The following is a 23,065-nucleotide window of genomic DNA, read 5'->3' on the forward strand; positions in this document are numbered from 1 at the left end:
ATCACACAAGATGACATCCGTTTCTCGCAATGGTGCATCCGCCAATGCTGCAACGGAACGTACTCCACTTTTGAGTACGGCAACACAAGAGACACAATTAACACTACCAGAAAGGAATGCTACATTTACCAAAAAGATTGCTACGCCTGCAAGACAAATTGCACCTGATTTATTACGTGGACTATTGATGATATTCATGGCAGAAGATCATGTAAACGTAACAGTGAAAGGATATCCACACGGGACAGCATTAGGAAGTGAAGATGCATCAAAACAAATCCCGGGTTGGACAAATACGTTGGGCTATGTGATGAGGACAATCTCCCATTTATGTGCATCTGGTTTTGCGCTGCTACTCGGAATGGGAATTGCATTCTTTATCGCAAGTAGAGCAACAAAAGTTAATCGTGATGGAACACGTAAAGAAGGATGGAAAGCGATGCAATATATGAAACATATCGTTCAGCGTACATTGGCTATTGTTGCTGCTAATTATGCTGCAAGTGCAATGATCCTCTTTCAAGGCTTTTGGTTGGCAAATATTGTCTTGGTAGCTTTGGCATTTGACTATCTGGTCGTAGGTACATTGGCTGTCTTGTTGATGTTTGCTGTAGAGCCAATCTGCCAACACATTTGGGCAAAGATCTTATCGGAAGGACGTGAAGACGCTGATTGCAGTAATGAAGAAACAGAAGCGACAAATACTGCAGTCGATCCCACTCCCTCACCCTCCCAACGAGCCGCTTTCCATTCTGCTAATCTGTTATTGTTAGTCCTAGGCGCTTTCACTTTATTCCTAACCGTTCAGGTTGACCCCAAGCATGGAGATTGCAAGAGGTCTTCAACTTCAGATTTGGTTGGAGAAGGAGACGTTCAATTGTTCATGCACGAAGCAATGTTTTCCACAACAAGCAAACCACCACCGTCAAAATGGTTGATCGATCGAAACTGCTCAAACAATAATCTAACACTGCTTTGGAATTTGCTATTTTATCCAACAAATTGTCGTGGAATCGTCAGTGGATTTCCACCTATGGGTTGGTTACCTTTTGCGATCTTTGGATTGTTGTACGGAAGATTGTTGTTGGCAAGAACTCATGCTGCTCAAAGAAGATCTTCATCCAACAAAACAGTTCAAGAAGCATTGCACAATATCACATTGGAAGCCGTACTTGCAATCATCTTTGCAGGTCTGTTTGTCGGTACAAGATTGCTTCATTTCGGCAATTTGAGTGAAAATTGTTTACCCGGCTCAACCTCGAAGAAAAATCCTTATTTGGAATCCATCAAAGCATTCTTTTACGTGGTAAAATATCCACCTTCACCTTCGTTTGCATTTTTGACATTATCTGGAAATTTTGCTTTATTGGTTCTGTTTGCAATCACTACTTCATCTGTTCTCAGTCCTTCACGGTTGGTGAATGCTTTACGATCTGATGCAAATCCCTTACTCGTTTTCGGTAGACAATCTTTGTTCTTTTACGTCATTCATCTCCTTCTGGCAAGCTTTGGAGGACCTTTGATCGCCAAAAGTCCATTAGCACACAAGATCAAAAAGGGAGATTGGGATGGAGAAACGGGTGAATATGGTGTTGGTCTGGGTTATGCTTTCTTTGCATCTTATGCTCTCTTGCTTTGCATAATGTATCCACTCTGCAAAGCCTATGCAAAGTTTAAATCTCGTCAATCAAGTGATAGCATTTGGCGGTTTTTCTAGTATATTTCATATAAAAATGTAGATGGTGTATTTGTACATTGTGCATAATCTATAATAGATTCTTTTCTATGATTTCGTGACTGCCACTTTTGGCCATCCGTTCATTCTGGCCCTACGACAAGCCTCTAAACAACGACCGATTCCATCAACATCACTCAATAAAGTCACATGTCTATGACTCGTCTCAACCACACCTTCTTCGTTCGTTAAAGGATGTTTACCGCGTTCATCCAAACTTGCGTCATCTTTCACCAATAATTTACCCCATTGACCCGGTAAAGAGATTGATGATTCACGTAAGATCACTCCATCTCCCGGTGCATAAAGCATTCTAGAATAATCTCGTAACCGTGCCGTTCTTTTCCAGTGATCTTCGTCTGTTGTAATTGGTAGTTCAGGCTCTGGTTTTCCTTCCTCAACCGCTTTGGCTTTGGCCTTGGCTTCTTGTTTCTCCAGTGCTTCACTTCCTTTTGGCCATACCAATGCACCACGAACGGTCGGTGTTCTACCGGAAGTGAGAATCGAAATGGGCGGATAAAGACCTTTTTCGAAAGACTCTTGCTTGAAACTTGTACGTAATTCGTAAAAGAATTGTTTTGTTTCTGCCAACGTCTTTTCCAGGTAAGCCCATGACATTGCCTCTTCGGCTTCCTCATCAATTCCCTCTTCTTTGGCTTGTTGATCATTGCTTTCTTGTCTGTTGGCTGGATGTAAAGTGTGCTCCGTGTCATCTTCATCTCCTGCAAGCTTTTGGCCCTTTTGGATTGCTACATTGACGGCTTTTGCTGGTTTGGACGAGCTGATATCTTCACCATCCATTTGCACATTTGCGAGTGGCATAGCAGGAACTTTGTCCGTACTATCTTTCTCAGGATCATTTCGAGAACTTTTCTTGGTAAGAAGGGAGGTTTCACGCTGAGTGTTTGTGTCTTCTATTTGCCCATCAATAGAAATACTCTTCTTAGTCGCATTTTTACGAAGATAATCGGCGGCTGCTTTCCTGCCACCTCGTTGGACACATGGACTGAATCCTAAGTCATTCCATGTCTCCGGATCTAAGAAATCAACATCATGTGGTTTCCCGTCCTCTTCTTCAAAGCATCTTCCGGCGGCCGTATCAATCTTTTCTTTTTCGTTTGTGGGGTGCGTTGGCAAGAGATAAAAGCTGGATCGGAAAGAAAACGTTGCACGAGGCGAACAAATTTCATCGTTCCACAAAGCTGCATCACCATATGCAAACGGTCCCAGAATGTTGGCCGTTCCTAAAAATGGCGTACTTGCAAATACTAAAGATTCAAATATTTTTGGATTCTTTGTACGGGCCAGAGCATGCATAGCTACCAATCCACCCATAGAATGAGCAACAACTTTTGCACCTTTTCGATTTTCAACTTGATCAGAACTTGCATCGTATAGCTCTTGTAAGAACTTTTCAAACTTTTCACTACTTTTGCTTAGGGTTAATCTCCAATCGAATCCCCAACTGTGAACTTTTGTTCGCTTTTTGTGTGCACAACGAACTAACAATCGTTTTCCCGTATCGACCATGTTTCCTATTCCACTCAACATTTCATCTGCAATCACCAGTTCTTCTGAGTTATCTTCAGCTGCTTCCGTTAATCCTAGCTCTAACGTCGGCCTTCGCAAGCCAACACCCACTTTGAGTGGAACCCAGATCATTTGATGAGTAGTTGCATCACGCAAGATTGATCCACGATAACCTCCCAGAATGACCACATTCCCTTCCAACTTTTTGAAGTAGCGATGTGTATGTGGATCACGATGAACTGTTGGAATCAATTCAGGCTCATATTCGCCCGGATGAACGGTTCGTTTTTGTGAAGCTTGCTGTTCGTTTGCTTGCATAGAGGAGCTAGATCCCATTCCAAAGATTGCAGGTGAGAACGGCAGTCCACGCCAAGACAGAAAGCTATCCTTTGATGATGATGATGATGATTCCTGCAATGCACTTTCATCAATCACTCCACCATTAATTGCATCTTGTTGTTGCTGCTTAATCTTCTTCTCCGCATTGTGCTTCTTTGTATTGCCCAATTTGCTCAACATATGTTTCGCACTTCCGATCGGATGAAACATATCATCTGCCAAACCTGCAACACTTCTGAACCCAGAAGAACTACCAAAATGCGAATCATAAAATGCTTGCATAGAAGTAGGATTTCGATGAGAAGGTGGAACGTATCCTTTATGTTCTTTATGCGATTCTGGCTTCCATGCATATCCTCTGCTTGGGTGATGAATCGATCGTGTCCTTTGTAGCTCTAGAGATGGAGTGAATGAATTTTGATTGGTTAATTGTAATGGTGTAGGAGGTTCTTCTGGATTGACATGCTTTTTGTTTACGGCTGTTTGTAATGATTCTAGATTGATCTTCATTGGTTGACCTCTTTTGGCACCTAATGATTCTTTAGCCGGTTGCGGTTGCTCTATCTCCCTTTCATTTCGATCCTTTCTAGATGGAGTTCTACTGCGTGCTATTTGCATTTGTGGTAGATCAGGTACTGAACTACTTCTTTCACGTGGATGACGTGCATGTAATCGAGGGTCGTCATCATCCTCTTCCTCATTCCCAGACGATAATGCTTCTTCTTCCGCTTCTTCAGTCATTTCTATTTGTGGAGGTGCGACCATCGTATCTTCTTGACCTGTTAGCACTTCTTCTCCTTTTGGTAATTGTTTCTTTTCCCATGTTGGTGAAGCCCATTTAGCTTTGAATGCGGTTATGCTACTTCTTCTTCTATTCTCAAACCAACCTGAAGGTGAACTTTGACCGCTTGAACTTCTTCTCATCATTGAAGATGTTGGTCTTTGTTCGGGAGTATACCATCCTCTTTCTGCTTCTGGAATGAAACGTGAGTTTCTCCTAGGTGTCTGTGCTTGTGGAGTGTTTGATTCGGCCATGAATGCATTTCCATTCATGTTTGATGCAGACCCTGTTTGCGTTGATGATGACCAAGGCTTCATCTTGACTAGGTGAGAGTAAAGAAGAATGCTAAAATTGAAATTAAAGTTCTGTGGAAAGCCACTGTTTGGAATGCAAGTTTTCCATGCATGTTGTATAGAATTCGGATCGTTTGTTCCTTTTGAGGTGAAACGGAAGCGAAAGAGAAATGATGGAAAAAGCCTCCACTAACTTAATAAGGGGCTAGTAATATCCGCGGCGGTGCACAGCTTCTTTTTATTTTGTTAAGCCCGAATAACACCAACACACACAAACACACACACACGGGCCGAAAGATTAAACGCGTTAGAAGAAAGCAGAAATATGCATGTTCTTCTTCCTACAGTGATGTTCAAACAAAATGATGGAAAGGTGAAATGGCATACAGTATCACAGAGAATGTGATACATGCATACGAGGCTATTCTTGAACAGTCAAAATTGGAGGCTTATTTCAGACATCACTTGGCACCCAGTAGCAAGGAAGAGGAAGAGGGCATATCAGAGGAAGAAGAGTCAAGTGAAACAGATTCAAGCAATGCAGAGGAAGGAGGGGAAGATCAAAATGAACCAGAGGATGGCACAGGCTGGAGCAATGACGAGCTGAACCTATTCTTCATCAGTCTAGAACGAAGGAGTAGGCTACGATGTGATTTGATTGCAGAAGATTTGGGCGGTCGCAAATCCATCAGTCAAATCGCACATCTCATTCATCTTTTCGAACAACAAAAGCATGATCAAAAAGCTGAAAGGAATGCATTGAGAAGGATAGAAATGATTCCGATCGCAATCGAAGTATCGAAAGAATGGGATGAAATTGAGCAAGCCATCTCATCACGCTTGCAGAATTGGGAGGAAACTAAACTTCAAAAACTTGGTGATCAATCTGCCGAATGCGATTGGGATACGCAAGTATTGCACAGCATCCTCTTCTTACGGCATACACATCGTCTGGATCCTTCACAGAATGCACCGAACCTCGTCATAGAACAATCTTCATCTTCGAAAGAGGGGAACAAGATCTTCTCATTTACCATTTCAGATGTTGTCGGATTGCTTCGTTATACCAGACTACCAAACAAGGTAAATGGACTTGCATTCCGATCGTTCGGCAAAGATCATTGTGTCCCAATCATCAACACTCGGGGTGAATCGGATCAAAAAGCATGGGAAATCGTCTTACGTTCCATTCAATTGGGATTTCTGGTGCCGATCAATGCCAGACGAGGAAAAAAGAAAACGCATGGACAACTCCGAGCCAGTCTGGACGAACAGAGCGACCTAGTGTCAGATGCTACTGTTGAATCTTTGCAGGGATCACCAGAGCAAAGGCTGGTCTGGTGGGACAGTTTGCCAAATACCCAAGATCTTGAAACTCTTACAAGAAGGCTGGATGACACACGAGAATCAGCGCTTCATCAATTACTGCGCTCTCTTAAACAGAGGGAATGGAAGCAGATTATGGCAATGATGTACGTCAAGGCAGCCAATGAGGATGACGAAAAAGGGACTGGAAAAAAGCACCCTTTGACAGATGATGACCACGACGAAAATATTCCAGCAAAAAGACGAAAAATCATAACGGGAGAAAGGAGTGTGACCACGGATTTGGATACATGGGCTAAACGAATGGCACGCTTTGATAGAATCGGGGTCAACAAAGATGCTCTGCTGACTTTTCTTGAGCCTCGTCTCAACTTTGAGGATCAAAGTTTGTTCAATGCAAAAGGGGTGGAATACATCTTGAAATGGGTTGAACCGGAACAGGAATCATCTTCGGTAGAAAAGGTTTCGATATACATCTTTGACCTTTTGGCTGTTTGTTTGCGAAACTTCCTTAATTGTATTATGGAACACATCACAGATCAGATTTCGCACTCGTTACGACCGGAGTTGAAACAAGCTGCGGTTGAGATCACAGAAGAAGACATCCTGAAAGCTGTGGCGCTTTTCGTTCGTCCAATTGACGATGAAGACGACAATGAAGACGATCACATAGATGACGACTCAAGTGACAATTCTGATAGCGACTCAGATGACGATTTCGATCCGAACCTAGTCAACCTTGATGTGTTCGATCCGAGCCTTTTAGATGGGATGCATGATTCTCTACCTTCAGCACACATTCAAGCATTGATGAACTTGAACGACAAACAGTGCACAGATGCATACGAGAGAAAATGCAATCATATATCGGGCTTGAACAGTGCTCCGGCATCACGGCAATGTACAGATGCTGCAGAGCAAAACGACCTTTCTGAATCTGAATCTGAATCGGCAAAAAACATAAGAGAGGCAAAGGAAATAAATGAAGAAATGAATGATATGAAACGATCAAGGATGGGCGAGGAAGTTCTCTGGTCTCGACTTAATTTGGACATGCCAGAAACGCTGTCATATGACAGTCAAGGGGAAGGTGAAACTATAGACGAATCCAGTACGGCGACCGAAGACGAAGAAGAGGAAAGAGATAGCCATAGCCATAGCGACAGCAGCTCCTCGACAAGTGATTAAAGCACATTTGAAGTCTATTGTCTTTTGTATTATATCAGTGTACTGTACTTTTATCTCTATCCGCACCCACTCAAAGCTAATCACATCATGTTGAAATAATATATAATGAATCTCAGATATGCATGCCAATTCTACTTTACAAAAGGTCCAACAAATCCCCACCGCCCGAATTAGCGCTCGTTACACCACCACCGCCATTGCTGCCAATCATTGAATTTCTTGGAGAAGGATTAACGGTAGGCGCAGCTGGTAACGAAGACAAAGCATCCAAACCACTCTTTGCGCCTGGAGCATTTGCACCGGGTGCAGCATCAAACAATCCCAAAAGGTCGTTCAATTGTGAATTTTGTGCTTGTTGAATTGAATTTGTCTTTTTTGCCGATGAATCTCCAATGCTTGCATCTGACATCAACTCATCCAATCCTCCCAACCCTGGTGCAGGTGCTGCATTGATCTTTGCTGATGTATCTTCGTCATCATCTCCAAAGTCCAACAGATTTTCTGCTTGTTGTCCTTGTACAACGGTTGCCAATGCTTTCTCGCGTGTAACTTCATCACGTTTGCGTGTGAAAGCATCAGCTCCCAATCTTCCCCTTCCGATAAAGGTTGACTCGGGTTTGTGGTATGCACTTGCCAAAGAGGATAAATCATGAATCAACTCTTCCAACAAAGCTGGTGATACGGAAGTCAAAGGGATCGAGATTGGCGGTCTGTCTGCCAAGACGACAGATTTTCCCGCTCCAGAATCGCTACTACTCAACAAACGCCAATACACGAACGCACGATCACGTAGATCGGGATTATCGCATTCTTTCGTGGCCAACTCAAGAACACGTTGAACCAGTCCTTGTGCTCCATCAGGTTTCTTCAAAAATAGCTTGACAATTGCTGTCAAAATTTGATATTGTACGCTTGCTTGTTCGTCTTTGTATGTATCCAGGAAGGATGCTAACACATCTTCTGAATTGTCAATCTTTTCCGCGTATTCTCCTAAAATCCAAATCAAGGATGCTTTTGCTTCTGGCTCATCAAGATCTTCCAAGTTTGCACAGAGAGTAGGAATAATACCTTCGTAGTTTTGAGGATATTTGCGGAAGATGTCCTTGATTACAACGATTGCCTCTTGTACCACATAGCTGACTCGAGTGGCAATCAGATCCAACAATACATGAACGCATCTTTCGGCAGCCATATCAATCTTGATAGCACACTGTCCAATAGCACGAATTGCACGTCTGACAAAATCGACATCCACTTCCGATGCGTATTCCTTCAACTCGCTCAAGAGCATGTCCACATTACGCTCATTAGCCAGCTTGATCATAATCTCCAGCTTCTCCAGTTTGATATAACTGGGATCGTTGTATTTGCAGAAAAAGATGCGCAATTCTGTTGATAGAACATCAGGTCGCTTTTGTAAGATTAGGTTGATATTCCGTAATGCTACCCATTGCACTTCAGGTGCAGATGAGACGAGTGTGACGAGAGGCGGTGCCATCTTTCTGACCAATTGCTTGACAAACTCTGGCTTTCCGATTCGGTCCATGTGGATCATGATCACCTTGACAGCACTCAAGACGACACTTCCGTTGGCGTGTTGGAACTGAGGAATGACACGTTCGCAGATATGCTCAGCATCTTTATCCCCGTCAGGTCCTTGGGGTGTTCTATATCTTGCCAAGCTGTTCAAGATGGCTATTCTTCCCCACTCTGTGCATTCGTTCAGAGCTATCAACAATTTCTGCAAGATGGTCGAATCGATGATGAACATACTTGATTGTCCGGAAGGATCCATTTCGCAAGCTGTTGTATGAATGTCTGTAAGAGCTGTGACAGCATTCGCAACGACCATCGGATTGCTATCGCCAACCAAATCACGCAGTGCTCCGACAAAGCCATTCTCTACCGCAAGTTCCGGTTTCATTTCGTATAGTTTTGCAACGCAGATTGCTGCTGTTTTGCGTACGTATGGATTGTCATCTCGAAGACACTTTTGCAAAGGATCTGATAGGTAATCGATAATCTTTTCTGCTCGTAAACATCCCATCGTTCTGATTGCCAATGCACGTACGAGTGGGTTTGGGTCGTCTGAATCTTTGACGAATGTGTTGACCGCCAAGATGACTAACTCTGGTTGTGTTTTTGCATAGTTCATCAGATATAGATAGACCAGCTTTTTCTGTTCCAAATCTTCTGTTTGCATGTTCTTGAGTACATCCGGGAATAGACCGCTGACGTCTTTGCCAACAGTCATATTTGCGATGACTCTCTTGATAGCATCTTTTCTTCTATCGCGATACTCGCTATTTAAGTCGGCTCGTAGTTCGAAGTTTTCACCCTTGCGAGGAGCATTGAAGAAGCGTGGTCGACTCATATTGTCAATTTTGAGTGAAGGATGACTGCCAGATCACTGGGTCATTCGTATCTATGCGGAGATGTTCCCTGGTTATCACTTTGAGTTGAATGTGTGCTGTTGATACTGTTTGAATGAAGTGCTCTATGTTGACCGTTATCAACTTCTTATTGTGGTCCGTGTGATGATGGTGTGATAGCTGTTGTTCTTCTTATGCGTGTATTGCTTGCTTGCTTGTGCATCTCCACGCTTACCAGCGAATCAATCTTTCCAACACTTCAACTCACGTGAACACAATGAATACCCTTATCTCGGAAGCACAGACCTTTAAACGGAATATGCTAAACCGAAGCGCTTAGATAGAGCTTAAAATTAGGGCATTAAAGTGGGGGAAGTTCATTTCGTATAATGTTCTCACGCAATTTGCCAAGCAAGCACACAATGTATACTTTCTCTTCTCTCTCTCATCATCACAAGTAGTCCATCCCCTAACTCTCCTCCCAATATGTCATTCAAATCAATCCCAATAGAAGATTTTGATAAAGTCCTAGGCTCCACTTCAACAGAAGTTTCAAGTGTTGCTTTGGGCGGTAAGATTGTTGCATTTTCTGATGAATGGTTTGCACCAGCATCAGATTTACTCAAAGTTGGTCCTGCACCAAGTATGAAAGGTCAATTTGGTCCAAAAGGTGCACTTTTTGATGGTTGGGAAACTAGAAGACATAATCCAACATATGATTGGGTAATCGTTCGTTTAGGTCCTGCTGCAGGTGCTTCCATCGTTGGATTTGATGTGGATACGGCAAACTTTAATGGAAACGAAGCTCCAGAAGTTGAAGTGTTTGGCTTGCATCTTTCGCCTGCAGAGGAAAAGCAAGCACCTATCATCAGTCAAAATGATCCTCGTTGGATGCCTCTTTTACCAAGAGTTCCTTGCAATCCCTCTTCTCGTCACTTGTATGCATTGAAAGATACTAGCTCACAAAAGCAAGAACTTTTGTACACCCATGTCAAGTTGCACATGATCCCTGATGGAGGTATCGCTCGTTTCCGTGTGTATGGATCTATTCATGCTCCCCCGATCGGCTTGGGTGTGAATGAATATGCTACGAGCAGTAATGATGACGGACGCTTGAACGTGTTGGATCTCGCACATACAATGAATGGAGGTCAAGTCGTATTCACCAGCGATCAGCATTTCGGCGTTGGACCAAATGTTCTCTTGCCTGGAAGAGGCAAAGACATGGGCGATGGTTGGGAAACCAAACGATCTCGTGCTCCCGGTCATAAAGACTGGTTGATCATCAGATTGGCAGAGCCTGGGTTGTTGAATTATGCAGAGATTGATACTGCACACTTTCTTGGAAACTTTCCTGAATCCGTTGAATTGCATGGTTTGAGCTTTGATGGACAGGTGCCTCCAACTGAATACGATGACAGTAAAGCAGAATGGGTTTCCATCTTACCAAGAGCAAAGACCGGTCCTGGAAGACAACATTATTTCCCTTTGACCAACGTTGAAGGAAAGACGTTCAGTCATGTACGTGTGACAATGCATCCTGATGGAGGTATCAAGCGTGTTCGTATCTTTGGACGAAGAAGTGCTCCTTTGAAGGAACACACTGGACCTCTTCCTGTCGTTGCTTTGCCGGGAGGATCAGACAAGGATCTACCTGATCAACCAAAATCGTTTGCCAATTTAGCTGGCGCAGCCGGTGCAGCCATGTCGAGCTGGTTCAATAACAAGAACCCTGCTTCACCTTCTGCGAGCAGATCTCAACAAGATGGAAGACAGATTGGATTTTTAGGTGTACGTAATCTTGAAGTGGGCGACAAGAAAGCTGCCGCTTTAAAGGCCATACCTTTAGACAGAGACAGCTTTGCAGAGTATGGGGATGTAATTGCATCGCCCAATGCTCTTGCCTTGCCTGAACAACCATTCAAATCGGTCAATCAAGGTACAGCACAAAAGTATGAATCTTTGTCAGATTCTGTATCCTTTTATCCTTCCGAAGCACAGGCGAAATCCAATATTCACGTTTATAGATGCACGCCCCCAAAAGATTCATTAACAGCCTCCTCCAACGGTTCTTTCGGCGTTCGCGTTTTAGAAAGACATCAATTTACCAAACAAACTTTTATTCCGATGGGCAGTAAAGAAGGCTACCTCGTAATTGTTGCAAAGAATGGTAAAGATGATCTACCCGATTTGAGCACGTTGGCAGCTTATGTTGCAACAGGAGAACAAGCAATCTCGTATGGTGCAGGTACATGGCATCATCCAATGATCGCTCTGGGTAAACAACCAACGGATTTTGCCGTCGTCGTTCATGAATCCGTCATTCAAGCTGAACTCAATTGCGATGAGGTCTTTTGGGACAAAGATGTTGCACAAGTGACACTCTAGAGATAAATATTATGTACAGTACTTGGTTGCAAATATTTCAATGCAAAATTTTATTACTCATGTGATACATCGAAAATACATACAACAGAAGAAACGGAAGGGGGGAAATACATTCAGTGACAAATAGCAAATGTGTGACTTGAAAAAAAAAAAAAAGGTTTGTCAAGGTCAACGAGAACGTGAAAGATCGGCAAAAGCTGAATCGATGCAATTCTTGATTTCTCGATAACTGACAACCAAACAACTTTGTTCATCACGCGAAGTGAGCATAATCTTTTCCAAACTTCCAGCGTCCAATTTGTTCAAATTTGTAAGGATGTGTGTTAAATCCACAACCGGTCGACCGGCAGGATCGATAGCATGAAAAACGTGATCTCTAAACAATTTTACGATATAACGATCTCCTGATTCTGACCAACGTGGATCATGATCGAATTCCGGCCTTTCATTTATAAATCCAAATTTGCACAACAATCTTACCAACCTTGCATTTTCCAATTCTTTTCCTAATCCTGATTCCAGTAAATCGTTATGATTTAATGCACTATCAAACTCTTCCGAATACTTCACACCTAGAATACGTTGTAATCCTTCTGCAGTCTTGTTTCCTTCTTCATTCTCTTCTTTTGTCGATGTGATCTTGATATTGTTTAACGTTGGCATCGGGGCATTTCCACTGGGTGAGATTAACCAGACAATGACAGACTTCAAATCTGCACTGTATACGCGAGTGATTTGATCCAAAGAACGTTGAATGTTTTGCACTGCCGAGACGCTATTGCATGCCAATGACAAGATCAATCGGCCAATGTTGACCAGATCTTCTGCTTGATGATTTTGCAATGCGGATTGGGCTGCATTTGGGTCATATGCAATCACATCAAAGATCGAACAACAATTAATGCGAATTCGATTCTTTGCCGTTAGCAGAACTTTACTGGGTTCGATGCATCTTGCCGCTAAACCATGTTGGTGAATGGCTCGAACAACATTTGTAAGTTGGCAGAGGTAGCTCCAAAGTACTCTTTCATGAATCTGCATAGATCTCGTCTGCATTCTTCCCGTTCTTCGGTCAGGTTGGGGTGGTTTGGCGATCATATGTTCGGCATAGAGCGTGGCGGCCAACGGATGATAATCGTACACAAAAACGATCGCTGCAAATCATAGCACTTCAGTAAGCCTCCTCTTCATCTTCCCTTAGAAAATCATCACTCACAAGAATCTCCAAAAGCCCTGGTAGTGAAAGCTTCCCGCACACTAACGATGCTGGGATGTCGAATCCGTCTCCATCTTTCCACCAATCCGATCGCTGCTTCGTGATTTAAACGGAAGTTCTCTAATCGTCTCAAAACGTAATACTTGCCATCAAGCGTACATTGCGCTTTGTATACATGACAACGGTATCCAAATACTCGTGATGCTTCGCCTGTTGCACCTGTGAGCTGGTATACTGTTTGAGGCGCGGTTGGCGAAACAAGTCGTGGATTGATCAATTGCGGTACGATGCTGCTTCCCTGCATGCCTGCGATCTGACCATGTTCCAATGGCACAAGGGAATGATAGACGTGCAGTTCTTCTGGTAGCTTTGGACCGCCAAGTTCTGGTGGAGGAACACCAGCATGCAATGCCTCATTTTTGCGTTGCAATTCCTCCCTTTCCTCATCGCTCATAAAGAATGCATTCGCGCTCAAATGTTGAGGATGAAGATTGGAAACGTGTGGCATAGGCGGATTGTAGAGATGATATTGCAATGGCTGCCGTAGTTTGACACTGGCAGAAGCATTTCCATGTTGACCCGAAGATGCGTAATAATCCAAACCCATCTGTCCTGCTCCTGGCATCAATGCACCGCCATTCGTTGGCTCTCCGTACTCGTTCAGATGTTCATAGGGGTTATAAGCTTTTCCTCCTTGAGGCTGTCCTGCAGCGGTACCCATGTTTGCATTTCCAGATCCCTGCGTCTCTTGTGAATTTTGTTGGTTGGGGAGAGGCCCCATGTAGGTAGGATCGAACATGCTATTTGAACCATCTGTATCATATCCACCTCCTACACCAAACGAATTGGGTGTACCACGTCCACTTTCATTTCCCAGAAAGAGGTTATTTTGAATAGCGGGAGATTGATGATAATGCTCTTGTGGTCCATTGATGTTCATGTCGTGCATCATAGCATTATTGTTGGCTTGTTGATCATCGTATGCATTTTCGGTTGTTGGCAAAGCAGGTGTTGCATTGGCGGTTGAAGGAGTAGAAATACCTTTTGGAATAAAGACAGCAGCACTTGCCGCTTTTGCTGATAGTGCTCCTTTGGCAGGACTGGTGGCTGTAGCTCCATTCACATTTCCGGTATTATTTGTGGCAAGTTGTTTTGCAAATGCTACTTTTGTTTCAGGTGAAGCATCATTTGAAGGAGAAATGATTGGTATGGCTCTTGCACCTCTTTGTTGTTGTGAAGCAGGAACGAAAGGAGCAGGCGGCCCTTGTCGAGAGGCAGTTGGTCGACCATACATTGTTGGGTGTGTGTTTAGGGTTAGTGCTTATTCATCTGTTGACGTTGACATGTTGGATTGGATGCTATTACAAGGTTGTTGGTGGTGCAAGTGATGATGGAGAGAGAGCGGGAAGTTGACGCTAGAGTGGTTGGAGATTGTATGTGTATGTGTGTGTGGTGGTGCATAGAGTGAACGGTGAATTTAATTTCAGACTGACAAAGTCCAGGTGACCCTTTTCCTAAGTAAGCACTGCAAGCAAGCACGCGTATTGTACCGCGATGAGTAGAAGGTGCGTGAGGTTTAAAAACGCGTTATGTTTTATTAAACGGCGAATGAAGAGCAGCTCTAATTTCCGAAATGGCTGTGTTTTTCCTTCAACGGCTTCCGTCTGTGTCCTGCCTGTCAGTCCGTGTGAAGATGCAGCAGAGTGCGTATGTCGTGCGTATATGCAAAAGTAAGTGTTGATCTGTGGAGATTTGACAAACATAAACACCATCTCGCAAAGAAAACAATGGTACCTAGACCAATCGGATCAGGAGCACCACAATGTGCTCGTTGTGGAAAGAGTGTGTATATGGCAGAGCAAGTCGTAGGACCTTATTCAAAGCCATATCATAAACCATGTTTGACCTGTGTTGTTTGCAACAAAAGACTCGATTCAACACTTTTATTGGAACATGATGGAGAGCCATACTGTAAAAGTTGTCATAAAACACATCTTGGGCAAGGAAAAGGAGGATTTGGGCTTTCTGTACCGCTACGCCCAGAAAAGCCAATCGCTTTACAAGCTAGCCCAAAACCATCCAATGGATACAAAAGTGAGGCAGCCAGGAGGGTAGAGGAAAGGTTAGCAGAAGAAATGTCGGGGATCAATCTATCAGCAAGGAGAGATAATCCTTCTCCAACAATGAGAGAACCTACTTCACCCTCGACATATCAGCCACGCACGCAGATCACAACGTTATCCAAACCAACAACAGTCGCTCAAAGTATCGATCACCTTGTTTCATCTGGAGTGGAAGTTCCAATACCCTACACACGCAAGGAGACTTCAAGGCCGATTGAAAGTGCTATATACGGAGACTATGAAGGAGAGACTGCCTCGAAGTATGCAGATTACGATGAAAGAGGATTGGAACAACACACCAACGATTATGGATACGAGGAGAACGCTCACAGCGAAAGAATGCAAGAATCCATCCCATCTTATGAACGGTCTGAATCTCCAACCAGAAGACCGACGGAGCGAGATATCCCCTCAACTCCCACTCGCAGCACACAAGAAACAATTGGCTCTGTTCGATTTGGTGAAGCAGGAGACGGGCTGCCAACTCCGCGTAGAAAAGATCCAATCGCCCTGGCAAGAGAACGTGAAAGAGGTGTTTATTCAACCGGAACAGGAACGGTTGCTAAAACCTACTCTCCCAGAACGACACCACTTTTGTCTCCCGGAGGCAATGGCTCAGCAGGTGGAAATCCAGATCAATACGGCGGCTATTCCCCTAATTCACAACTTGCAAAGATGGGTTTGGGTTCTACCGTAAATGCAGCAGCAGTTGGAACTCCTCTTTGTGCAAGATGTCAAAGACCAGTTTATTTTGCCGAACAAAAACAAGCAGCAAGCCGAAAATGGCATCGTGCTTGTTTACGTTGTGATGGTTGTTCGACTACTTTGGAATCGGGTAAATTGGAAGAAGGTCCTTTGAGCGCAACGTACGAGTTCCCAACGAATGTTTGGTGTAGGACATGTTATGCCAAACGATTCGGTCCAAAAGGAATCGGAAACGCCGGGATGTCTTTGCCAGAGAATGCAAGGTAGTTGTGGGTCTGTATTTTTCTCCTCGTTTTGTTGTTCTAGTTACGGGTTTCGATGTACTGTCCTTTTAACCCTCTCGAAACAGAGGAGATCTGTTCCATGCTGATTTTGTTACTTTTATTACCATATACCAAGCATATCAGCGAATAAAATTGAATTAAGCAAAAGTCGCATCTTTGAGAGCATGCGTGGTATAAGGTATCTACAGGGGAAGACTTGAGCAATAAGGAAGCAGACAGCAGAGAAAGCAAAAAAGGGTTAAGCTTCGGAAACACCAATCCTTTCGTTGACCTTGACGAGGGTTTCGATCTGTTTGAGGGAGAAAAGGTAATTAGCATCGAAAATACTTTGACTCTTTGGGAATGTACTCACGCCTTTGTTGGAATTGGTCAAAAGATCATCATCCCATTTGACTTTGGCGTCGGGTGGGAAGATGGCGATACAAGTCGATCCACCGTAAGCAAAATAACCCATCTCTTCACCACGTTTATAAGATGAACCTTTTGTTGCATTCGTGAACACGTTTGAGCCTACCAAAAGAGCACCAATCGATACAAATGCGAACGGAATGGCCGGCTTGCCATCAGCTGGCGTCCATTCTAGCATGGATATGTCGCGAGTATTGGCGGTAAAGACGTCAAAGTTTTCATTTACAGCATCGGGACTGCGAGGGGGAGAGGGTGGTTAGTACTTTGTTCCTTATCTCAAATAAGGGCTCACTCACTTGACAGTATAAAATTCTTCTCCCGAGTGTACTTGTGAGACTACTTTTGCAGCGCCGACAGGATGATGATATCTGTGATAGTCAGCAGGTGCAAGACGATAAATGGCAATACTGCTTCCTTCGGGTAGCTTGTTGGTTTCATCTCCCTTCTTGTTGATCAACTCTTTCACGCTGAATTGACGACCTTTGATCCAAATCTTCTTTGCATCATCTGCATTATCAAAAACCATCAATCTACAATCGGCTGCGGATCCGATCAACTTTGTGTTGTCTGGTTCGGGTATAGGTCGTACATCCTTCTTTAACTTTCGATAGAAGAACTCATTACGGGTCTTGTACTTCGTCAAATCTTGTTCTTCCAAATCTTCCGTATCGATAGAATACGTTTTGATAAAGTTTTGAATGAATGTTTGTACTTCTTCTGGTTTGGTTGAATCGTTGTAAATTTCACCTTCCCGCTCGCTCATCTTTTTCAATAAATTTTCTATACGTCCAAAGCGTAAAAGTGATTTCTTTTTACCTGAATAGAACAAGAGATGCATTCCAATACGAACGTAGATTGGCATTGTTTCGAAAAATCGATCGTTTGGTGGAGATGCATTACGATTGGCAACATAATTACCCATTTTGTAATAAACAAAGTCATCTTGCAATTCTTCTGAGTTTGGAATGATTGAGCAGCCTAACTTCTTGAAATATCCACTCAATTTATCAAGTGAAGATTTGTCTTCTTTCATTCCACCTACTTCTGAGATGCCTATATGCGATTCATGATCATCTTTTGAACCTTCGATCAAAGCTTCAAATCGTTGAGCTACTGATTCATGATCATCTTCTCCGGGTGTATGTGGTCCTTTGAGTGAATGATGAATGCCATCCTTGTTTCCTGTTGATTCTGACATTGTGAGTGAGTGAGTGAGTGAGTAATGTGGTGGTGGTTGTGTTGAATGTGTGGGGTCTATGCTTATCTTCTTAAAGTCTTAATTGCCCCTAACAGTATTGTGCCGCCGGCAAGTGTTGCATGCAGATCTCTCTCTCACTGGCTGGGCCTTTGGTTGATCCTCTAACGCGTTTGACTATAGCATGCACGCCTGCCTTTGAAGTGGATTGCCCACCATGACCTTGCAAGTCATCAAGGTCGCTGCCAAATGAAGTCACTTGCTCTCGAATAGCATCTTTGAGTAGTAGAAGAGAAGCAGGTGGCACAATACAATGCTCCCCAAAAGGAGAGAGGTGAATGAGCATTGTCGGGCACAAGAGATGAAATCCACTTTTTTAACACCAGTCAGCGCGCAATGTGAACTTCTTTTACGCACAATGAATGATGAGATATTTGATGGATGAAAAGTTGTATATAGAGTGATTAGGTAGAATTCAAGCCAAAATGGATGCATGAATTCCTTCCTGTACATACTTTACGCGGTTTACGCCCACTCCTTCGGAGGTTAATTTGCAGTGTTGTAATGTATCAAAATGTCATTCTTTTGATTCTCTACCATCATCCTCCGAGCTGCTTTTTCACAATGGCTCACATCAATGACTTACCGGCGGAGATCATCCTTCTAATCTTTGAAGAATTTGATACATCGCGATTACTCCAACTCGAAAAAGTTTGCCAAAAGTGGGAAAATGTGTTGCGCAGTAAAACTTCACCTTGGCAAACAGGAATCGAACTCGATTGTCGAACAAAAAGTTCCGAAGAGAAACAAAAATTACAAGCGATTCTAGCAAGGAGTAGGGGAGAGATACATGCGTGGAAAATCACAATATCTGATTCAACAGTAGGGTTCTACCGAGATACTTTTGATCGAATTCCGACTTCAAAAGTTCAATCATTACACATTAAGCTCTTATACGATAGGGATCTTATAGAGCTCGCAGATTACAACGGTATAGAGCTCACAGATAACTTCCGCATCGACTATGTTGACCCAACTTGCTACAGACTCGACAGACTCCAAGAAAAGATAGAAGCAATCCAATTGCAAAGGGAAAGAGATTACGATATATTGGTGCATGCTGTTAAACAATGTTCAGATTTAACGTCACTGAATTTTTGCATAGACAATATGATTTCATTATTGCTTGGATCGGATCTCAAATCTCATCCGCTGGCGCGATGTAAGTTGAAATCTCTCTCGCTAGAAGGTATCGACCTCGACTCACTTTGCAACGATGGTAGCATCTTCAACATGGTCTCACAAGCACAACATATTGATATCCTTGGTTATGACATCCTTGGCTCAGATATGAACGTGGTACGCATAGTCAACGCAGCGAAAGACACGCTCGAAACCTGCTCATTGGAATTACCAGGAATACTAGATCCGGATGATAGCTCCCGCTCGATCAATCTCCCACGGTTGCAAAAATTACGAATATCTAGCCATGATCCATTGAACGGTTCCATGCAATATTCTAGCACATGCCCAAATTTACGCTATCTTCGATTGAGTGGATGCTTACCCTCTGCTCTATGTGCAGATCTACTCACCGATAGCGTGAGTGTACTCCACTTGGAACTCCACTTAGAACTCATTAAAGAGCTTTGTCAATCGTTGCGGAATAATTTACGGAGATGTTCAAACCTTTCAACTATTCGATTGACGGAGGTGAAAATAGGTCTGAAGGATGTTTTGGACGAGTTGACCACATTACCAATTGAAGAATTTGTCGTTGATGGAACATGCGATTCGTGCGAGGTATTCCCTCAATTTTTCCGAGAAAGGTCCAAGAAACTGGGAACAAAACGGATGAAGCTGCTGTTGTTTTATCACTACGATGAACCAAATTTGAAAGTACTTGAGCAACTTTCACAGTATTGCGAAGTCGTTCAAGCATTCAACAAAAATCGAGAAGATTCAACGTATTCCGAAGAAGATGCTCAACTTTTGCGGTATGGCAGAAAACTTGGATTGTAGGATGTTACTCAAATGTCTCGTACGGCTCTTTCTTTTTAGTTCATATGTATATTCCATTGGTAGAGTAAATTCATGTAAATTTGATGACAGAAAGATCAATACTATTAAAAAACCCACCTCTCTTGATCAATATGAGGATGATGAGGTTCTTTGAAATAGCATATATTTATTGTCGTCGAAGTCTTGCATGCAGATCTTTAGTGGTTCAGCATTTGGTTGTTCTCCTAGAGGCACGCCTGCCTGCCTGTCTGTGCGAGGGCGTATATATTCAGACCAACACTGGAGCTTTTTACGCGGAAGTTTATGCAGGTTGCAGGCAATCAATCGTACGCGTTGTGTTGTTCTTCTCTCTATGCATACGGCCACGCGTAAGGTTGTGGATTTAAACTTCTTGCAAATTGTGTGAATTGAACGTTACTCTTACATCGATCATCAAATACAGTCCTTACCGTCTTCCCAATAGCCATAATGGTATCACAGGACTATGGAAAGGAGAATGGCGGTGGAGATACAAGCTTCGATAGTTCACCGCTTACTACTCCACCAAATACAAACGGAAGTTTAGGCAAATCTGATGTGGTCAATCCAACAAACACAACGGAAGAGGATGAAGATGATCTACGAATCAGAAAGATCATGGAAGAAGCACGAAAGAGAGCTTTGATCGAAGTTGAAGATCAAGGCGATATCTTGGCAAGCATTCGACCGACTGGAATGAGATCAACAGCAATGTCATCTCGATCGGGAAGTGGAGCGGGCACACAAATCAATTCTACAGATATGAATGGAAGCAGTTCAGACGACGAAGATGATTTGATGGATGTAGATCTTGGCTCAATCCTCAATAATCCGGGCAAAACTTCGTCTTCATCAAATCGCTCACAGAGTACTTTCAAACAGGATCCTTCTCCTCGCTCTCGCCCAAAGAAGACAGCGGACGATTATCTTGCATCGTACGGCGTTCCACCCCAAGAAGATGATGATGGTAGCTACAAACCTTCTACGTATGCGACACAATCGAACATTACACCCAGTCAACGACCAAGGAGAGAGGCTGCACGCAAAGCACCTTACTCGTTCAAGCTCGCATTACAAAGACCTTCTGAATCACGCCAAGTGCTCTTGGATACAAAGCATAGCGCAGCTGTCAAGATGGGTATCGTCAAACCAGAGTCCTGGAAGCAGGATAATAGGTCGACAGGTAGCAACGACATTGTCAAAAGACTCATTCGGGAAAGAAACAGGGAGATCAGGGAAGGAATTGGCTCGGAAGGCGTGAAGCAGGCAATAGCATATATCGAAAAATCTCGTCAATACATGGAAGAGGAGGACGGTTTGTTCGACTCGCTTTCAGAAGGAGATGCAAATGAGCTGGACGCTGAGTCTGATGATGCTGAGATGTCAGACGATGACGTTGGAGTGTCAATGAAATCTTCCAAGAACAAGCGTATCAAAACGGAAACACATGAAGACACTCTTGCTCGTTTTGACAGCGTAAAGACCGACGTTTTCAAGAAGCTCGAAGATGACAAAGATAAGGAAGAGGGTGAAGAAGGGCTAGATGGCTCAAAAGCGCTTGAGATCATCGAAAGAGACCGAGCAGATGGCATTAAGGCGGCCAGCTCAGAAACGGACTTTGGACTGGCGGAGAGGAATTTTTGGGAAACCGGTGAACGTAGATTACCGATTGAGGCGGAGAAGCTGCGTCTTGAGAAACCTTTTGGTCTACTTGCAACTTTGGTGAATTTCCAAGACTCTCCTAATCACGTTTACATCGCGCAACTCTTGCAAAATGCCGATCTGCTGGAGGGCTTGACCGATGCATCAATTCAACCTTTCACAATCTGGTTGGTGGAACAAGCAATGCTGAATGGATCAGAAGATGTATCAATGGGTGCAATTATTGCGCTCGAGAGACTGCTGGACGGTGCAACAAATGACGTTTTGCAGATCTGCATCGATTCGTTGATTTCAGCATTGCGCTCTTTGGGGATGAAGGATGACGGGGTGCCGAGAAAAGAAAGTGGGAACTCGGACATGGACTCGGAAAGCGAACGATCAAAGCGGGTCACACAGAAATTCAGGCTTGAGAAATTGTCGAACTTTATTGCCATCTGTCAAAAGGTGGGAGAGTCCTTGACATCATCGAGCATTGACTGCAAGCCGCTGCTCCTTTGTCTCTTCCGGATCATGGTGGATCCACTATACGATTTCCTGCGAGGAGAGGCTCGAACTGCCGTAAAAGTGCTAATGGGAGCATCTTTCGCGCATTGGCAGGGTATCACATGGGATGTGGAATTCCAGGACGTTTTCTGTTCTTTCTTGCGATCAAAATACCCAAGTACAAAACTTGCTTACCTTCAATGTTTACCGTGTGATTCCTTACGTTCTCGAATCCTTGTGCGCAATGTGGCATTACGACTGATCACGCAAGAAGAGAAAGATTCCCTTCCTCAACCACAGCCATACATCATCCCTGACAATTATGATCTCTTGTTGACCACTTTGCAGCGACAAGACGATTCAATTAATCCTCTTTGGGTGGCAAAAGGTCAAGTCAATGCAAATTTTACCCAATTGGAAGCAAGCATTGCTATTTTGCAATATTGCTTCATTGATCTTCTGTTGCAACTCTGTTTTTTACGGGGAAAAGGGCCAAGGAATCAATCTCAAAAGCGCATTTTTGATCGTATGATCGCGGCAGATTTGGAAAAGTTGATCGCGAGTGATCCAATCCTTTCACCACGTCTTGATGAGGATAAGAAAGCAAAAGCTGATAAAAATATTGCATACAAACTTCTTCTTTCTATCAGTAAACGAAAAGTAATGCAAGTGGAAGAGATTATAAAATTGTTAAACATTTTTAATCACCGTATTTTGGAAAGTACAAATAACGGAAGTAGACAAGCAAATTTAGGTTTAGCAGCTCATATGGCTGCTTCTGAATCACAAATTCGTGCAAAAGATGCATTACAGAGAAATGCTCTTTTGCTTACGTATACCCTAGAACAATTCGTCTCGGAGGAGACCGAAGCGGGAAAGACAGAGCAAGGCACTCTTGACGGTTATTTCACTTCAAAGAGCTGATCGCTCACTTGTATTCATATGTATCATAGTATCACTAATCATCAATGCTCAAATTATCATCACAAAACAATCA

The 23,065-nt window shown here is 43.3% G+C and overlaps 10 protein-coding genes across 10 annotated transcripts; 6 read left to right on the top strand and 4 right to left on the bottom strand.

Moving 5' to 3' along the window:
- Positions 1 to 10: 10 nt before the first annotated feature.
- Positions 11 to 1,717, top strand: FA14DRAFT_191095 (uncharacterized protein; the record flags this gene model as incomplete). Its single annotated transcript, XM_025501843.1, has 1 exon — positions 11 to 1,717. The coding sequence occupies one exon, from the start codon at positions 11 to 13 to the stop codon at positions 1,715 to 1,717; it is 1,707 nt and encodes a 568-aa protein (XP_025354301.1).
- FA14DRAFT_173723 (uncharacterized protein) lies at positions 1,685 to 4,864 on the bottom strand. The gene has a single exon (XM_025500496.1). The coding sequence runs from the start codon at positions 4,700 to 4,702 to the stop codon at positions 1,784 to 1,786; it is 2,919 nt and encodes a 972-aa protein (XP_025354302.1). The 5' UTR covers positions 4,703 to 4,864; the 3' UTR covers positions 1,685 to 1,783.
- Positions 4,865 to 4,904: 40 nt separating this feature from the next.
- FA14DRAFT_161583 (uncharacterized protein) lies at positions 4,905 to 7,323 on the top strand (the record flags this gene model as incomplete). The annotated part of the gene is made up of 1 exon (XM_025499178.1): positions 4,905 to 7,323. A coding segment is annotated over exon 1 (1,934 nt), but the record flags the coding sequence as incomplete, so codon positions are not given.
- On the bottom strand, positions 7,189 to 9,566 carry FA14DRAFT_165154 (putative adapter-related protein complex 1 beta 1 subunit; the record flags this gene model as incomplete). Its single annotated transcript, XM_025499940.1, has 2 exons — positions 7,189 to 7,206; positions 7,428 to 9,566. 2 exons carry the CDS (start codon positions 9,564 to 9,566, stop codon positions 7,189 to 7,191), a joined length of 2,157 nt encoding a protein of 718 aa, XP_025354304.1.
- A 396-nt stretch (positions 9,567 to 9,962) lies between these two features.
- FA14DRAFT_148137 (Allantoicase) lies at positions 9,963 to 11,952 on the top strand (the record flags this gene model as incomplete). The annotated part of the gene is made up of 2 exons (XM_025497368.1): positions 9,963 to 11,270; positions 11,337 to 11,952. Exons 1-2 carry the CDS (start codon positions 10,051 to 10,053, stop codon positions 11,950 to 11,952), a joined length of 1,836 nt encoding a protein of 611 aa, XP_025354305.1. The 5' UTR covers positions 9,963 to 10,050.
- Positions 11,953 to 12,120: 168 nt separating this feature from the next.
- On the bottom strand, positions 12,121 to 14,462 carry FA14DRAFT_124590 (uncharacterized protein; the record flags this gene model as incomplete). The annotated part of the gene is made up of 2 exons (XM_025496654.1): positions 12,121 to 13,106; positions 13,169 to 14,462. 2 exons carry the CDS (start codon positions 14,460 to 14,462, stop codon positions 12,121 to 12,123), a joined length of 2,280 nt encoding a protein of 759 aa, XP_025354306.1.
- A 556-nt stretch (positions 14,463 to 15,018) lies between these two features.
- Positions 15,019 to 16,263, top strand: FA14DRAFT_123411 (uncharacterized protein; the record flags this gene model as incomplete). The annotated part of the gene is made up of 2 exons (XM_025496569.1): positions 15,019 to 15,433; positions 16,001 to 16,263. 2 exons carry the CDS (start codon positions 15,019 to 15,021, stop codon positions 16,261 to 16,263), a joined length of 678 nt encoding a protein of 225 aa, XP_025354307.1.
- Positions 16,264 to 16,518: 255 nt separating this feature from the next.
- Positions 16,519 to 17,721, bottom strand: FA14DRAFT_124839 (uncharacterized protein; the record flags this gene model as incomplete). Its single annotated transcript, XM_025496667.1, has 3 exons — positions 16,519 to 16,569; positions 16,633 to 16,924; positions 16,985 to 17,721. The coding sequence occupies 3 exons, from the start codon at positions 17,719 to 17,721 to the stop codon at positions 16,519 to 16,521; spliced, it is 1,080 nt and encodes a 359-aa protein (XP_025354308.1).
- Positions 17,722 to 18,497: 776 nt separating this feature from the next.
- Positions 18,498 to 20,032, top strand: FA14DRAFT_67663 (uncharacterized protein). The gene has a single exon (XM_025502689.1). It carries the CDS (start codon positions 18,508 to 18,510, stop codon positions 19,903 to 19,905), a length of 1,398 nt encoding a protein of 465 aa, XP_025354309.1. The 5' UTR covers positions 18,498 to 18,507; the 3' UTR covers positions 19,906 to 20,032.
- A 195-nt stretch (positions 20,033 to 20,227) lies between these two features.
- Positions 20,228 to 23,064, top strand: FA14DRAFT_191104 (uncharacterized protein). Its single transcript, XM_025501844.1, has one exon. The coding sequence runs from the start codon at positions 20,374 to 20,376 to the stop codon at positions 22,990 to 22,992; it is 2,619 nt and encodes an 872-aa protein (XP_025354310.1). The 5' UTR covers positions 20,228 to 20,373; the 3' UTR covers positions 22,993 to 23,064.
- The last annotated feature ends 1 nt before the right edge of the window (position 23,065 follows it).

The sequence above is a fragment of the Meira miltonrushii genome (genome assembly GCF_003144205.1).
Source record: "Meira miltonrushii strain MCA 3882 unplaced genomic scaffold FA14scaffold_3, whole genome shotgun sequence".
NCBI classification, from domain to species: Eukaryota; Fungi; Basidiomycota; class Exobasidiomycetes; order Exobasidiales; family Brachybasidiaceae; genus Meira; species Meira miltonrushii.